Source organism: Stegastes partitus, unplaced genomic scaffold (assembly GCF_000690725.1).
Source record: "Stegastes partitus isolate 25-593 unplaced genomic scaffold, Stegastes_partitus-1.0.2 Scaffold1574, whole genome shotgun sequence".
Taxonomy (NCBI): Eukaryota; Metazoa; Chordata; class Actinopteri; family Pomacentridae; genus Stegastes; species Stegastes partitus.
The window spans coordinates 42943-61681 of NW_007579305.1; the positions used below are offsets into that span (position 1 = coordinate 42943).

General features: G+C 43.8%; 1 protein-coding gene across 1 annotated transcript in view; it reads right to left on the reverse strand.

Annotated features, from left to right (window-relative positions):
* exd3 (exonuclease 3'-5' domain containing 3) overlaps nucleotides 1–18739 on the reverse strand; it is a 43113-nt gene that overhangs the window by 12429 nt on the left and 11945 nt on the right. The window contains exons 15-19 of the mRNA XM_008300682.1: nucleotides 18091–18274; nucleotides 17752–17924; nucleotides 15946–16164; nucleotides 15066–15119; nucleotides 14808–14939 (exon numbers count right to left, since the gene is read on the reverse strand). Of these exons, the coding sequence (XP_008298904.1) occupies nucleotides 14808–14939; nucleotides 15066–15119; nucleotides 15946–16164; nucleotides 17752–17924; nucleotides 18091–18274 (762 nt within the window). The remainder of the gene's footprint in view (nucleotides 1–14807; nucleotides 14940–15065; nucleotides 15120–15945; nucleotides 16165–17751; nucleotides 17925–18090; nucleotides 18275–18739) is intronic.

An 18739-nucleotide genomic window follows, 5' to 3' on the forward strand; every position in this document is an offset into this window, starting at 1 on the left:
TAGGCCTGCCTCAAATATTGCATAAACGCCTGATTGTAATTATTTGAGCCGACTTCAGTCGCTTCTTGTAATTGTTTCCATTCACCTGTCAAAACAAGCCGATGAAAAATGCCATACTTTAGCGACTGTTTCCATGTTGTCTTGCACCATTTTCATCACCTTCTTCTGCTGTGGTTTAATGGCACCAAGCGTTTATCCGAGGTGCTCAACCTGTAACATCAGAATTAATTTAAACCTTTTTGTTTCGTCCATGTGTTCCAGCAAATGTGCAGTTGGTGCCTTGTGCTGTAGAGTGAACATGGAGGGTACATGGACATCTGTACGGAGTCTTGCGTGCACAATCTGATGACAAAATTTATGTCATTTGGACTCTAGCGGGCTCTCGCCTGCTCACAGATGAGGAAAGTACAACACTTAAGGCCAAGTATTGCAATATTCTGCATGATGTAAATTTCATAATTTACACAAGTCTGTGAGGGTTTGCAGGGACCCCCCTATGAACATCTGTGCACAACCCAAAAGCAAATGAAGCTCAAAACTCATTTTTGCTTCGTGCGAGGAGATTTCCTCACGTCTCCAACTCATCATTAAAAGAATTTTAATGTACTATAAGTAGTTGCTGCCGGATGTTACAGATACTTTACTTTGCATATGCTTTTTAGGAACAACAGAAAAAGGAAGTTCTGAATTCTCTAGAAATCCTGTGTAATGTCAGCCCACTTAGTACACCTAAGAAATGACAACATAGCAGCGAGTTACAGACTGAGCTGCAGCACCGCGTCAACGTCCTTTAAAAAGCTCAAAGTTGTCGACAGTCTGTCAGAAACATTCACCGCAGCTCTGCTTTTCTGTCTTCAATACGAGGGTCAATGTGAGCGTCTGCATCACAAATCAACGTGTATACAGGAATGTAGAAACTATAAAATGGCCTTCAGTGTATTATATTCAATAGCAGACACTGTGACACAGCTCAAGGTGCTCAGTCACGTCTACAGCTCTGCACACAAACGATTCAACGGCTGCCAAAAACAACAACGGTTCTGTTGACATGTTGGCACCAAAAGCCAACTTTAACAGCCCACTGATGTATATTTGACCTTACCTCTCTAACATGTTTAACTTGAACTGGGTTTTTTTTCCCCTCCTACAAAAACTTCATTCAAATAAACAAGCAACTGCCTAAAATTCCACAAAGCAAAATATTTGATTTTGATAAATACCTCAGCTGAGCAGTAAACGGGCCTGAAAGTAAAACATATGATTGCACACACTCAAAAACTTGGTGCAATGCAGGAAACCTGGTATGTTTTTATTTTAGGATCAGCAATGACCCACTGCTCTATGAGAGTAAAGAGTGAGATGCTGAGCAAGATAAAAACATCATTACCGCTTTAAACACTCATCAAACCACTGCTGACCAACAGACACGTCCATGCCTCTCTGACTCATCCTATATATTATCAGGACACACAGCTCACAGTGACCAGGCTGTGGGAGGGTGAGATAAGGGCAAATAAAAGAGGAAAAGGGCTCAGGGTTAAGTGGCAATAATGATACAGGATAAGACACCAGTCCGTGTGAGCGTGAATTCAAACTCACTTCAAAGCGTCTCTGGGAGCCTTGTTCATGTCAACGGGGGACGCAGGAGAGACTCGCAGCGTTGCAGAGGCAGAGAGGTAGAGGGGGAGGTTAGAAAAAGAGGGTGTGGGGGTAAAAAGGAAGCGGTACACGATGGTGAACAAAGGCTGAAGGGAAAGAGAGGACCGAGGTGGAGGAGGGTAAGGAAGGGTTAAGCAGAAGTGGGTCGGAGGTGAGAGGTTGGGGTATTTGGGCAGAGGAAGGCGGGGGGAGGGGGGGGACTCACGGTGAAGGGGTTCACCTCTAATGTGAATGCAGTGAGGTAAAACCGAGAGAAAGGACGATGGAGAGAGTTCCTGTGTCATACAGCCTCTTTAATTCCACCCTTCCTTCCCCTGCCTCCCCTCCTCTCCCGTGTCCCCTTCCCTCCCGCCACTGCTGCACCCTCTCTGCGACCGGCCCCAGCAAATTCCCTAGGGCCAGGGGCAGTCCCCTTTCAGTCTCCAGTGACACAGTAATTAGAAGTGTGGGAACTGAATCCGTCCCTCTTTCTGAGCCCCGCACTCCCTCCCCTCCTCCTCCCTCCCCTCCATCCCATGCTCGCTTGCTCTCTCCTTTCGCTGGCCCTCGCCCTCCTAACCAGCTCCGGGTCCCTACCCTTCCATTCCACTTCCTTTCGCCACCTCAAGTTTTTTTTTTTTTTTTTGCACTTCATGTCAAGAAGCATCATCTCACCTCAGGAAAAAAATAATAAAATCTCATATGTGGTTAAGACAGATCTATGTTTTCCAGGGGGGGGGGTAACCTCCACATCTGACATGATGGATGCGTTCCAATACGTACGGCTGATCTTGCTAATTGAGGGAAATCAGACAGTGGGAAACTCAATTAAAAATCAAACAAAAATCCATATTAGCGGAATCCCTGCCGGCCACCTGTGATGTTGATGGGAGCTTCACATCACACACACTCACACACTCGAACCCCATACCCTTCATCCCCCCCCCCCCCCCCGCCTCCCCCCCCGCCTCCTCCACAGCCACATAGTCCCCTATCTCTTCGAACAGAGCAACGCTGTCTCTCCCGCTCTCTGTCAAGCCCACCACCACCACCACCACCACCCCAACGCCCCCCCTTCCCCGTTCGCTATCTCCGCGGCGATAACCATGGGAACAGCAGCACTGTGGGAACGGGCCACCAGTTGACCAAAATAGACAGCAGGAAAATGGAGGGAAAGAAAGAAAGAAAGGGCTCCCTGCGTCCAAGGAGGCCTGTGAGTGTGTATTTGTGTGCAGAGGAGGTCCATGGGATCATTAAGACAGACAGGTACTCAGGCGCTCTACTCACCTCTGGTTTCCCCCGGCAACAAAAGGGGATGCTGGGCGGGTTGGGGTTGTTACATTAATTAATTAAAGGATTTGCAGCACTGGTTTGAGTTGGTGGGACATGCAGTCGGTTCCTCTTCTCACATATACACACACACACACACACACTTTTAACGGTCCCGCAGTCACTAGATAGCAGTGTCCCACGCAAAAAAAAGGCAACACCCTAACCACAAACACCCACACCCAGGGAGCACAGTAATATTACACCATCGCACACCCAGTCACACCCACAGCCGAGCACCTCAGAAAGCACACGTGTGTTCGGCCTAATGAATGAATGAGAGGAATGGAATGACTGGCATTTAAAAACTTTGATTGCTTTCAATCCATACAAAAACAAACAGTTTGTGCACTAAAATGAACGAAACTACCAAAAATTAAGCACACTCCCAACATTACACTCCCTTTTTTTTTTTTGTTTTAATTGTCATTTGTTCAGTTTAAATTTAGGATTAATTTTCTGACTTGGCACAAAAAATAAGTGTATTGCTCCCGTTTGCATTGATTTGAATGTGCGTGTGCCAGCGTGTGATCACAAAAAGTTGATACGAGAGGTGTGATTCCCTCAAACAACCACATCACAGCACGCTTGTGTCGACATCAGGAACACAAAACTACCACAGCCTTCTTATGTTCGTACTTTCTGTTTGGCATTTACTTGTATTTGGTGCATAGGCAATGTTTGCTGTCTCCAGAGAGCGCAAACACACACAAATACGTGCATGCAAACAAACTCCTCAGACTTCATGGCTTTAGTTAAAATGCAGGGATGTAGTTCCGATGAGAAACATTAGACGCTGGTTTTCCTTGGCCTCCGCAGAGGAGGAGACGGAAATGGGGAAAAGACGCAAGTGCTGCATCATCCTTTTTTTTTTTTTTTTTGCTACCTTCTGTGGCTCTAATTTTCCATTCCATTTATATCCAGTTGTCTCTAAGTAGCCCTGAAGTCTAAAACATGGAAGTCTTGGCTTCCAGTCTTACTTTATCTCTTTCTCTCTCTTGGTCTGATTTCTTGTCTTTCCTTCTTTTTCAACTTTTTTTTTTGACGCTGATCGCCCCGCAAACCTCATTTCCTCTCCTTCTTTCCCTCTCTTGTCTTACATGTTTGTCATACATCCCTCCTCTGTTCACTCGCTTTGCCATTTTCTCTTTTGATTCCTATCAATCCATCTCCTCTATGCGTCCACAGTGCCTCCCCCTTGCTTTTTCCAGGCCTTTCCCAGGCCAAGCAGCCTGACCTCCCCAGCCTTCTACCTCTTTGCTCCCAGGGTTGAGGGGGTGTGTGCCTCTGACCATTCCCATCCCGCTAGGACTTTCACTTTAATCTGACTCTGTGAGTAACAGAAGAAAAAGAGAGAACAAAACACGAGACGATGTGTGCGTGTGCGCTCGCCAAGCCTGGAGCTCCCAAAGCAAACAGACTTCTAACCTCCTGATAGCGTCACATCACGCAAACGTCTTTGGCTGAAATGGCCTTACATTTCGATGAACTGCGCATGGACGTACAAGGAGTGAACATGATCAGACGGTTAAACAGTGTTGACAGAACGTACAGAGCTGCACTCGGAGCTGCAAAAACACAATGGCATTTACAGTCGTACCCATGAGAGAAAAACAGTAACAGCAGTACATCACATGGGCACCAACTCTGAAATACAACAGAATACTGTGGTTTAGTTCACAAACCACAGGCTGTGGGGGGTTACCATCTATTATCTCTGTCTCCATGAGGTTTAAATTCAATTGTTGACACAGCTCATTCTCGGAAACTGCACACACACACGCACGCACACACACATAGACAAGCTTGCACGAACACACAGCGTGCACATACGTACGGATTAGGTTATTGTTCTAAAGATATATAGGTCACTGGTTCCCAGTCTTGCCGGTTTGCTGTGCTATTAGTTACATTAATCACATTCACATAACAATGAAGGTGTACATCAATTCTTGACTGATGGCTGGAATTAAACCAGCTCCTGTAGATGAAGATCTGACTTGCCTGACGTGTCTATTATATGCAAAGTGGCAAATAAAGGTCACGATTATTAGCCCTACAGGTGCACACATTACACAACGCATTACACAACGCTACAAAACTGGATATTGAAGAACTTTTTCTGATAACTCCATAACTTGTTTCAAAACTCTATAAACAGGAGACAGGAAGACGCACAGAATTTCAATACCCCTACTCCTGTGCGACTCTAAGCACAGACAACAGACCACACACATTCATCACGCAGAGAGACGGCAATCATGAGCTGAACGGTAGCTAAAATTATGCAGTTAGTAACCTAACATTAGGAAAACATAGCGGAGAAGGATAACATAATTTGCTTCCAAGAACTCCTCCGTGCCATAGGGGATGTTGTTACTGTAAGCACAAACCTGCCCGGGACAAGGTGTCTCGTCTTCTGAGATATTGTTTTATAACTGTGAAATGTCAGCCTCAATTTCTACCGGTGTCCTGAGCATGTGGAAAGAAAATGCAGTATACTGTATACTTAAATCTAGCCTCTATGTTAGCCTATTAAGTCAATTGCCACAAAAACAACTGATGTAATCCTTGTATCCTCGGTTTGAACCTACAATCAACTTACTCTCGCTCAGCAATGAGATCACAGTGCAAATAAAGCACTTGAAATAGCCGGTTTAAAAAAAAAAGAAACGAGTCAAAAGAGGTCATGTGTCATATCACATGTGAGCAAGCATGGCTGCCTCGAAAGCATGACTGCTCATGGAGGAGTTACCCGAGCTGCTCAAGTGGGCCCGTGTGCCACAGAGTTGTGATAATAACAACCCCTAAACCTCTCAGCTATTTCTCACTGGCAGGTATTAGCATGGCTGACAAGAGTTCTTTATCATCCCCGGTTGTGTGCGGCGGCGGCAGGCAGAATGAGCTCGGATGGCTTGCTATGTTGTGGTGCGTGTAGAGTGTGGGAGAATGATCTACGATTCACTAAGCTGCATGGACCAAAGATCGCATTTCACTATCGCAAGGGAAACCATTAAACCATGACCACAGACACAAAGACGATCATACCGAGCATTATCGGGGAGAAAAAAAACCCCACGATTGTTGGGAGAAGTTCTCATAACATTTTTCTAAAGTTACCTATTTGATTTCAGTTTTAGTGATATAACCAAACGTGTGGTTAATCTGCAGGAAAATCTAGACAAGATAATTACACGGCTGCATTGACAGGCAAAATAAAATTATTCCAACTGTTCTTATCAAAAAAATCTATGACCTACTTTTGCAGCAGGTTTGATATATTCAAGATCTTGGCAGACGATAACTGCCTACAGAAATTCGCACATTTTACCTTCAGTAATGCAATTTTAACGGCGCAAGATCGGTTTTCTGTGTGGTATTGTGGTCATTAGCTGACCCAAGGTTTGTTATTACACTGCAAAGAATTCTGCCTCCCTTAGGAGACTATTTAGAAGCAGAGGGCAATCACTCACAGCAGCACAGTCTGGCTGTGCAGCTACTGTGCTCTGCAAAACATGAGAAACTTCCTCTTTCTCTGTGTATGTTAGAGAGGAAGGCATCAGTAAGTGGTTCCCTCTCCCTGAGCGGCAGGGGAAAGTAGACCCTCTCGAGTGCCTCTTGGCTTCCCCACCTCCCCCATGAGCCAATAACACAGTCAGACAGAGACACACACACACACGCACACGCGCACACACACACACACATACTCAGACACACAGTGTGGTTTCTCCTCTGGAGGGGAACATAAACAGGGCTGTCTGTCTGCAAGTGGAGAGCTAGTTCTCATGACATCACCACCCAGCAGGAATGCTCTGCTCTGCCACGTCAAAGCTCCTCCACCGGCCAGCCACTCGCGCACACAAACACATGTTAAGTGATTTATGCACATCCATATTTTCACAGGGAAATGCACCACATACACATCGTGCACCCGAATGGCATTTTTGTGCTATTTTCTCTCCCCCCTCCCCTCCCCGAGCATTTTCTTACTTTGCATTTGTTTTTCGTTTCTCGCTGCTCGGACATCCTCTTCCTCTGCATCGCCTCGCTTATCTTTGTCACTCTGCTTTGCGCATCCCCCCCCCACCACCACCACCACCAAATAATTCCTCATCCTTTCATATCTGTATTGCCTGTGCGGTCTGCAGTGTCAGACCACACACAGACCACAGAAGCACAAATGATGCATGAGAGAAACATACCAAACAGTTTTTTATCACCTATGAGAAACTTTGTGTGCATTTGTGTGTGCGTTTGGGGGAGTCGGGTGGGGGGGGGCATGGGAAATTACGCACTACTTCATTGTATTGGTGTTTGGAGGAAAAGCCCTATTGAAGCTCTCCCTCCTTCCTTTTCACCTCTCTTCCTCCCTCTCCAACTCTCTCCTCCCGTTTCCATCCCTCCATCACTTCCTGCCTCATCTGTCTCTTCCTATCCATCTCCCGTTGCTATTTTTTCCTCCTTCTTATTCCACCTTCTTCCTTCCCTCCCTCTCTCTCTCCATCTCAGCCTGTCACTGTCCCGTGCGTTCTCACAATCTCTCCCCCGCTTCTCTTTTTTATCCTCCGTGTTTCTCTCAGGCTTTTGGGGAAAAAGCAGGGGCAGGAAGCAGCTTGGCTCTCAGACAATGGAACACATCAAAATCAAAAAGCAGCACCAGCCTCACCACCTTCACACACACACGCACACACACAAACAGAGCAAGACAAACAGGACATTCCAGCTGCCGGCTGCACCGGATTCCTCGCCTTGGCTAATCTGAAACGGAGAGTGAGACTGGGAGTGGAGCAGAGCAGGGAGGCAGGGTGAGAACTCTGGGTGAGGGAGAGCTAGGGGGGAGATGGAAAGTGAGAGGGCCAAACAGAAGGTGAGAAGGAGAAACTGATACAGAGAGGCAGAGAGAGGGAGAGAGAAATGTTGGGGAGCTCAGGAGGGGACATTTTAAAAGAGCGGGGGGTTGGAGAAGGTGAAGCCCAGCTGTAAAGCGATACGTCAGTCGTAAAACTGAGTTTTTTTAAACAATACTTCAGTGCTGCAGGATACATATATGTGTCCTTATAAAGGTCTAAGAAGGCTTGATTGTGGTGGTTTGCACACAAAATCGATATGCACATGAAGGGATACTGTGGCTAACTGCCAATGGATAAAAGATGGTGTGCTTTATTTAAATCTGCAGGCCTACGTGTTTTGCATGCACATGTTTTCTTCTGCTCCTCTGTGAACACATACCAGAGACAGTCAGAAAATGAGAGAGGAAGCAGCAAAATGTATATTCTAAACAATTATTCTGCATTTTTTTCTATTTTTTTTTAAAGGTTTGCTGTCCAAACCTTCTTCCTCCTTCCTCCTTGGCAGATACATGCTCCATCCTCAGGAGAGACCTGGATTTCTCTGTGCGATCATGTAACGGGCACAATGCAGGCCTGACCTACATTTCTGTCTTTTTCAGACGACTACGCAAAACAATGACATGACTGACAGTCGAATAGCTGTTATCTAGACTAATAAACCGTCTCTGTATTTTATACTCATGTTTCACAAACAGAAAATTATACCAGTGACAAAACTGTTGTTGGCAGGTCAATGACCGGTTCCCGAACTGATTCGCACGCTGACGGGCAGGTGCGTGCGTAGATAAATGAGATGCAAAATTGTAAACAGACTGTCCATTAACCACAAATCCACTATATAAATTGCACCCCGATAATTACCTATACTGTCATTCAAAATGATCCATCACCAGGAAAGCTGGAAATAACAGAAAGCTGGCTTCTTAACAGATTGTTATCTCTGGAACGATTCTACATCTATAATTAAATGTCTTAAAAAACAACCTAGACACACATCCATCCTCCCCTCTGACTGCTGAGAGAAACCTAAGTGGCATTTCAGCAACTATATATTCTCACACAAGCATGCAGTCACACACACACACACACACACACCCACACAGATACATATCATGCATGCACCCACACACACATGCATGCACCCACACACACACACACACACACACACACACACACAGGTGTCATTGCGTTGCTATGCTATCCTGGGGCCAACTTGACTGTGGGAAAAGAGAGCAGGCCTGATTTCTTAAATGCTTGGTGAGTGACGGCTCATCTTTTTTTTCTTATCTGTTCGTATGTGTATCTGCTATTGTGTCTGCTCAGACAGCTGAAGATCTGTCTGGGGGATTTTCGCATCACTTCCAAAATGCTGCACGTTGCGTGTTAGAACAGAAAAAGTAGGTGTCGTCGATAACAGTTCAGATACAAACATCTATTCTTTGTCCCCGAAGAACTGAAAGATTTACGTCTTGAGATAATCAATGAACACTGCGATTACATTTTTGTGCTTTAATAGTTTCATTATTGTTTATATCATGATGACACACCATGATATTACAGTGATAGCTCTACGTGGTGTCACATAATGCACATTAAAACCCAGCTGGGAAGAAAACATCTGTTGGATTAATCTATTTCTGAGTTCAAACACATTTGCCAATCGGGACAATGATTTTGACGATACTGAAAATTACTCATCAACTAATATTCTTAATGTTAATTTTATACCGACATTTCTGTGAAATACCTTAAATAGAAAACCTTTAAATGTGGCTGATGTTTAGTGTTGCCTACAACTATGTGTGGGCTGCTGCTTCCCCTTTCAGTGACTTCTTGATAAATCCCAGTGCTTTTCTGGTGAAGCACACAGGAACACTTTTGTATTTTAGATGAATAATGAACTCAGTGAGTCAACTTCACATTCCAGCGAAGAGTTCCCATCCACAACAAACACCAGCCGACGAGCAGCTCAGTGAAAGCTGCTTAATATTTGTGGTCGGGACCGACTTGTTCGCCCATTCATAAACTTGCACTGACACAACAATCGACATACCTTAAAATCTTTCAAATAAAAAAAAAAAAAAAACAGACAAAAGACGTGAACATACAGGCTGCCCATCGGTCATAGCTGCCAGAATAACTTCCTAAAAAAAGGGTGATTTTAAGAGTGATGTGCTACGTGTGAACAACGCTCACTCCCAGCGCATGTTTTCACTTTTAGCACTTTCTCAAACTGTATGCATGTGTGTGTGTGTGTGTGTAACAGGAGATGCAAAGCCCTCACCACACACAGTGGGAAATATTTGGGATGGTTTCCCTCGGAATGTCTTGGCGTGCCTATGGAATGCCCCCCTCCCCACCGTCTCCTCCTCGCCGTCGCTCCCCTCTCTCGTCTCCAGAGAGGGGAGAGGAGAGGGAGAGTGGGAAACGGCAGGACACACAAATATGACCCCCTGTTTTGTCACCAGAAAGAGCGGTGCATGCGTGGAGGCGAAGACCCACACGCGGGTTTTAAATTTCGCAAAAAACCTGCAGGTTTGGATTTCACAGCTTGGCGCACATCTAACAAATGCTCTGCCTCATTTGTAGGTGCGAGAGTCTGTAAAATGTATCCTCTGTTTTCTACTGGATGCGCCGATCCAGACTCCGATTAACCCCATTTCACTCATGCACTCACGCACAGCCAGCGAAGTTTAACATTAAACGTGTCTCAACCTCTCACATTCCTCCTGTTTCTCAGCCCGCGGCTCTCTTTGTAGATCAAAGCACAGACAACGAGTCTTTCTATCGCCTTGCTCTCCGCTACCCCTCCTTCACTCTCTCTTCCTCGCTCGTCTCACTTTGTGCACAAACTGGCACTTCGGCTGCTTCGTGTCCGTCTCCCCATCGACGCCGACTTCACCTGCTCTTTCTCACTCGCTGCAGTTGCCTCTCTCATCTTTTTTTTTTTTTTTTAACCTCCCTTTCCATCACCTCTGCTCTCACTTCTCTCTCTCTCTCTCCTTCCCTCCCTCCCTCCCTCTCCTTTTCCTCTCCATTACCCCCCCTTCCTCTCTCCCACCCCTCCCTCTCACAGTGTGGCGGTTCCTGTTGCTCTTGTTTTCACTTCCCCAGTAGTCTGGTGCGTGGGAACCAGTGTTTCGGCTGCGACTGAATGCATCTGCGACCGAGTCTATGCGCTCTTAGCCGCTGTGTGTGTGTGTGTTTGAAGGTGCTGAGGTGTCTGCATGCATGCAATGTTAGCGCATGTTTGTCAGTTTGGGGTTTTGACTGTGTATCACTGTATGTGTGTGTGTGTGTGTGTCTTTGCTCGGTTTCACATCTATCGCTCAGGCAATCTCCGCTATCTCAACATGTCTATAAAAGGCCTGTATGGCACATCTGATGGAACTGCGCGACCCAACGGAAGTTTGTGTGTGTGTGTGTTTGTGTGCATGGGAAGTATAGGCGCAGCAGGAATTAGTGGTTGGGATAGGATATAGCTGAATAAGGAAACCGTAATGGACCAATCACCAACTCCACCCTCCAAGAAAATCCCATGCTGGAATCCGACGCAGATGAAATTCAAGGACTGCTACAGTTAAACGCTGCGTTTCTTCACGGAGAAAAGATATATTCTTCTAAACTCAAAACTATAAAGTGCAGCTTAACATTACAGCGGCTCTAATGTGCTGCAGACTTCTGAAGAAATGAAACAGATTCAGACCATATCAAACACACGCAGCGGAAAATCCTGTGTGGTAAACCTCTGCTATTGTTTTTAAAAAAAATTCAATTACTTTTTTTTTTTTTATATATATCGTGGACCGATGCCACACACCACAGCACTAACAGTCTAAACTAGTTTGAAATATCCAGTCCTACATGGGTCTTTATACAAATACATGACAAAATTTAGTTCTCCTCCAAACAAACATGAGTTTCAATTAACATGATTTTATCTTTTTCGAACTGAACACACAGTTTAGTATTTAGTTCAGTTCACTTGTAACAAGGAACACAACTCTGTGGAGTCAGAATCTGATGAGAAGATGATGATGACTGATGATGACTTGCAGATAAACCCATACACAACAAATTGAAATAATAAAAAAAAAAAGTGATGCAGAATTTCTTCATTGCACAACTATGCAGACGAGCACACATACACAAGAAGCCTTTCTGCGTCTCTCTTGGGGTCTCCATGGTGGACACACATTCCTCTGCCTCTAAAATCTCTGTGTGGCCTATTGATACGCAGAGACAAACATTAACCCTTTCCCTGCACAATCTTTACATGTTCACACATGCAAAATCTTTGCTTAATCTCTTCTGTCTTTTTTTTTTTTTTCCAATCTAAAAAAAACTTCTCTTTCCCTGTGACATTCATCAGTGGTGTATGTGAGTGACAGAGAGACACAGAGAGACAAAGGGAGAGAAACTAACCCATCCATTGCTAATCAGAGAGCTTTACAATCAGATAACAAAGGGGTTAACTTTGCCTGGGTGGGCCATGGAGCAGCCCCCAGGGTTAAACTCTCCGGCTCTCTCTGTAACACACACACTGCAACGCTCGACCTCAGTAAAATATTTAAATATTCACATAACAGTAATGGGTAAAATAACTACATACTGAATTATATGAACCTTCAGTCTTATCAAAATCTAAATTTATTGTATCACGTAACCCTCTGAGTGGGTTTTAAAGGCATGTTGTCTGATTATACAAAAATAACTATAAAGAAATTGCCAAAATGTTATTATTTATGAGATCCTGAAACTATAAAAACAGCCAAAAAATGGATTTTTAACTTTCCAAAGATTCTTGAATTGCTCATTTTTCATATGGTTGGATCAGAAATCTTCATGAAATCTTGATATTTCATGAAAATCACTTTATTTTACGTGTCCCAATTAAAAAATCCCCAAAAATAAACCTGTTGCTCGAAGTAGATTCTGTAAAAAATAAAATAAAATTCTGCACACCTGTTAGTGATCTACAGTCAAATGACAAAATTGCACAGAAAGCAGCATAAAAATGCAAATAAAAACAAAAAATGCCTTGAAACTGCTTTACGTTCACGGCGATAACATTTTGATGCGTTTGCTTTTTTGGATAAAAATATTGAAAACATGTTATTAGAGGAAACTAGCATGGATTAACCAATATCAAGTTGTAGTAGATCTCTTAAGAACATTTGGATAAGAGCGAGAGTTATGCCCTGTTTGAGGATTTACACCATCATAGGACAAATGTTTGCTCAGGTTTGCTGTCCAAACTGCTGCTAAAGATCTGTGCCAGAGCTGTGACCAGTGATGCAGAACCACTTTTTTTTTTTTTTTTTTGGAGGTCACATTTGGCCTTTCTTAAGCCGTCATATATCGAAATAGCTTCCCTTGAAGTGGCATCTGGAGCGACCAATAAATAGGGCGCGTAGGTGGATGACCATTTGGCTGCTGGAGTTTTTTTTTGTGGGTGTGCACGTGTCGTTTGAGGTAGCATCAAGGTGGTCCGGGTTTGTAACATTTTGTGTCGGAAAAAAAAAAGCAGCGGGTGATGTATCTCGACACATTTGGGCCCCCCTACTAAGAGTAGACTAGAACACCCAAGTTTAGAAGCAGTCCTGCAAAGAATCCCCTCCCAGTCACCACCACACACACACACACAAACACAAACACAGCCGTCGTAGTAAACACAGTCTTCCTAAACAGCCACCCACGGAGAGACTCTACAGGTCAGGTACCGTAAATCACACACAGTTATTGATAGCAACCGCTTAACACACTTATTTTCCACCTCAAACATGACCAAATAGGAATCTGTTTGATGAAGGTGCGTGGCTCTTTCATGTGTTTCCATACACAGCTCAGGAGTGTTTCTAAAGAATGAGGAACAGGATACTTAGAGGTTTTCCAGGAAGCACACAGATGAAAACACATCCAGTTTTGTTTTTTCTCCTTGAGGTTTAACTGCCCAGTGATTAAATCAAATCTTCAAACTCCCTCATACTTCACTCTCCTCCACCTCTTCCCTGCATGTTGTCATCCATCCATCTACGCCTGCTTTTCCAACCACCTGTACAGGTCGAGGCTGTGGTGGCCGCAGGCTAAACAATGTAACCTAGACGTCCTCCTTCCCCACCACATCCTCCAGCTCCTGCTGGGGGACCCGAGGCATTCCAAGGCCAGATGGGATATGCAATCCCTTTCGGAGTCTCCTGGGTCTGCCCCAGGGTCTCCCCCCATGTGGACATGCCCAGAATACCTCCACAGGGAGGCAACCAGGAGGGATACTAATTAGATACTCAAACGGTCTAAACTGGCTACTTCCAACATGAAAGTACAACTTGGTTCAACTTGAGCTCCGATACACTGCCAAAGAAACTCATTTGGCCCCCCTCGTATCTCACCCGCCACAACAATCTGGTACAACACCCACATTGCTGTCAGTGCCATAGCAATCTGCGTGCCAATTTCACACTCCATCTTAATCTGACTCATAAACAAGACTCCAAGAAGCAGAGACGAAAAGTCTGTCATTCTCTCCCCCTGGGCAATACTTTAGAAAATCCTGCTCCTGCTCCTCGTGTGGTTTCAGAGCCAACGCTGCACGTAGAGGTGACAAACTTCATGCAGTTCATGTGTAGCTTCACCTCTTGCACCAGCTTCTGTCTCATCAAGGCTCAAACCTTCCCCTGCTGCCCCACTCACAACACTACGAACATGACATTTTCTCACGGTGCAGCGTTCCCACTATCATATATTAATTTCTTCCGCTTTCACTCTATATGGGACAATGTGCTACAGCCACCACAAGCCCTGTAAATAAGGAACTTCAGCAATTTTTCAAAACAAGAAATACTTTGTAGGTGTTTATGTCACTTGTACTTCTTTCTGATGTGGGAACTAAAGCTGAAAGTTGTGTAGAAGCCAAAATACAAAAACACAGAGGTGACATGTACCAGGGTGGACTTCAGTACGCCATATAAAAACACTTCCACACAGAAATACCTGACAGCGGCTGAATATATCGCTGGGTGTGGGCTGGATGTTGAAGTGTTTGAGGACTCGAACTGCCTGGTCTCTGGCCTTTTCTGAGCAGTCTAGGGACAGACAGCGACCCTCGCCGACCTGGGAACGTAACTATACAGGGAGACAGGGACAGCTGATGTATACTAGCAAATCAGGACACACACACAAAAGCAAACATACAAAATGCATGTTTACTTCACAGATTTTAAATTTGCGACTGAGTTCAGTTGTACTTACAGTTTGGAACGGCTGTCCACACGTGAGTATGACGCGGCCTTCAGCTTGTGCTAACTGAAATACACACAAGGGGAAAAAACACATTAAATTAACGGATCGCTGGTGTTGGTGGCTATCTATTGATGGTCATGTAGTACTTTTTAGGGAAGTCACAAGAACCAATTCTTCAGAACGTAGCTGACGCTATGTTGATGCCAAAGTTCTGAATTACATTTAAAAAAATAAAATAAAATAGTGCAACAGGTCTGGTGAGACTTTCTGGGGGGAAAAACACACTTGAGTCAACTATGGAGATGTATAGCGTTTGAGTGGCAGGATCAGGGGAAAGTTATAGACAACCAAAAGTCAGTGAACAAAAAATAGTGTCACACAGCGTTTCTAACAAAAACAGACAAGAAAAGACTCAAACTTATTAAAGCACCTCAAAAACAGGCATTCAGATCTGTGCACAGAATTCATAATAAAAGAGATTCAGCTGTTTTAACTGTATATTCATAAAATGACATCAAAACACTGTAGATTCTGACAACTGGAATCTGCTTCAGCAATACTCCAGACACAGTGTTAACACAGGAGGCTAACATTAGCTTGTGTGAGCTAATGTTAGCCTGTGTTAACATTAGTTTAAGCAGCATGTGTTGGTCCATCAACATATAGCTTTGTATGTTTGAGTAAAAGCACACTGTGTGCAGCATTTTTTGAACAAAAATCTTCAATTGAAATCAATGCATAAGACTGATTTAGTATTTCTGGTATGGAGAATCCTACAACTTGGATTTTTACAGACTACTAATATTTTATTATCAAGACAACTTTTATACTTTGGTTAACTTTGTATGTATGTAAGTCTGTGTGTTTTCTAGATGAACTACTAACTAACCTTGGCTGCTACTCTGTGATCATCGTTATTCTCCAGCATGACCACGTCGACTCCCAAACAGCGCAGGTACCTCCCGAGTCCCTGCAGCATGTTGTCACACACCACCCGCAACTGCTGCGGGGGCAGAGGGGGGGAATCTTCTGAGGGCTTCTCGCCACACAGGAGGCCTTTCTCTGTGTCAGAACGAGGGGGACTGGCCCTTTGAGCCCCCTGACATTCCTAAATGGACAGAGACAATAAAGTGATACTTAACTGATCCCCATAGGGGGATTTTCTTTTCACTTGCACCACAGTTCAGGGAGGTCAAAGCACAGGGTGAGTTATACAACTGCACCCCTGGAGCTGATAGGAACTGCTGAAGTGTCTTGGTCAAATGCGTATTGTCCCTCCCTGCAGGCTGGATGCTCAAACCCTGGTTCTTGAGTCAGAGGTTCTCTGTATTCATTCACTTGTCATACAAACTAAGAATTAACAAATTAAATTAGCACTTTAATGAAGAAAAGGCTGGTTCGAGTTCATGAGTGCAGGTTCTGAAGCTGAATACAAATTTTTAAAAAACCCACCAATGTTTAGAAGACTGAATGCTTTAAAGTCAAATTAAAAATTGGCGAATGAAAGAAAACAAATCTCATCCATACTGTCCCACTTGCTTCTTCTCCTCCTCTAATTATAATACATTTCTGATACAAAGGCCCTCCTGAAGCTACCTGCCTGTTTCCTCAGGTTCCTTGTTTGTTCCTAAGTCCTCACAGGATTTTTTTTTCCGCACAGAAATGTTTATAACAAAGGGAAATAACAATGTGTAGATCAAACAGGAGGAAAACATCACACCTATTCAGGAGTCAAACACCAACATGTCAAGTTCAGGTCAATCAGTAAAAATATGTTCAGTATTAAATAAATTAAAGAAAAAAGTAAAAACAAACAACGATATAAATAAATTAAGTATAGAAATTAACCAACAATGAGTTAAATAAAACCAAAGTGTTTAAATTAAACTCATTATTTTTTATCGTTCATTTGATAACAAGACGTTTTATTGGATAACACTTTTATTTTATTGCTCTGTCTATTTTATGTCAGCATGCTCAGCTTTGTACTTTGTTGCTGGGTAATAAATCAAGCCCCTAAACATGCCGTGCTAATTAGCGGTTAGGCGTATGCCATTTTTAGTCTCGCTAAGCTACATCAATAAAACATGTTACTTTCTGTGTCCGTGTTTTTTTTATAGCAGCCAGTAGATAGCTGATTCTAAATATATCTGACGTTGTTGTTGTTGCTTTAGCTCACAGGTGCTAAGTCGTTAATAGCGACAGCAGTTGTTGACCCTTCCAGTTTAAGATGCGGGAGGCATGTGACCGAGAGAGGAGAAGGCGGAGATAACACCATGTCATGAGGAGTGGCATTTAAAATAAAAGACAAAATATGGATGAAATAAATGTTAAATAAGTGTCTACGGGGGGAAAAACAACTATATTATGACTTAAAGAGGACTTCTGAAGAGGAACTTTTTCATTCCTGTAAAAATTGAGCTTTTAATTGTTTCATTTATAGAATTTCCAAAATGCATGTATGTGATTATTTATTTCACAATTATTTGTTTGGGATTCTAGAATTGCATTTCTGAGGGACCAAAATCCATTTTCCTAGGTGGTATCTGTTCTGTGTTGTCCTTCTAGGAAACTTGCTACAATGATTTATTTATCTTCACATTATTAGACTTCAAATTGGCATCTTTGGAAACCTAACAAAAATAAGTTAACAGTGTCAATACAGCTATGCAGAAATGGCAATTGACCCCCCGACCTCTTTGCTGAGCGCCTGCTTCGTCTGCTTGTCCTGCTTCTCCTTCCGCTTCTGGTCTTTGCTCTTCTCCGATTGGCTCGAAGAGATGCTGCGCAGGTCAGCCGGTAGTCCGAAGCTCGCTGGGTTGCTGGAGAGAGCCGAGTACACATCCAGCAAACAGTAGGCATCTGCCACTGGAAGAAGGTTAAGGAGCGAGAGAAAGAGAGAGGAAGAGGGGGCGAATTTATTGGTTTGCAGTTCGTCAGGGGATAACAAAATAATCTCTGGCTTCTATAGAGCAGAGAACAGCGACCATCTGTCTCTCCGTCATTGTCTGCTTGTGCATGCATAATATCTCACCTGCATATCTAATTTGGCTGATGCGCAGTGGTCGCTTCTCCCAGTTGGACATCTGCTCCGTCTTGTCCAGGGGCCTCCCCAGGACCTGTTGTACCAGCAGGCTCAGGCCTTTTTCTGCACAGTCCTCTCCGACCAGAACCTCTTTAGGGCCATTGTGGGTCCGGTTGGCCTTGCCGCGCAGGATCTATACAAGACAACACAGACATAAACTTTCCACTGCCTGAGTGTTCAATATTTGTTCCAATGAAACAGTTTTTCATAGCTGCAGTTAAAACAGCTTTGCTGATTGTTAAATGTAGAAAATAGGAAACATGCAGGGCTTAGTTTAAAACAGTCCTGCATCTGTTTTATCCAGAAATCTCTTGTGATTTTCTAAAAATACCGATAATATAATGGACAGGATTCCTCACATCCTTCAACACGCAGCCTCTGCAAGAGTTAAGGAGGAAACTTTATCAGTAAAGAGACCCATGCTTCCATCTGGACATTCCAATCCATCTCAGAGATTAGAATTTTAGCTACATCATGCATATCTTGACCATAGTTTGGGACAAGCAGAAGTAAAATATTAAGCATGATTGCTGCTTTCTTGATCTGTAAATAAGAACCTTAATTTTTATAAAACATTAGACCCCAACCTCTGCTCAAC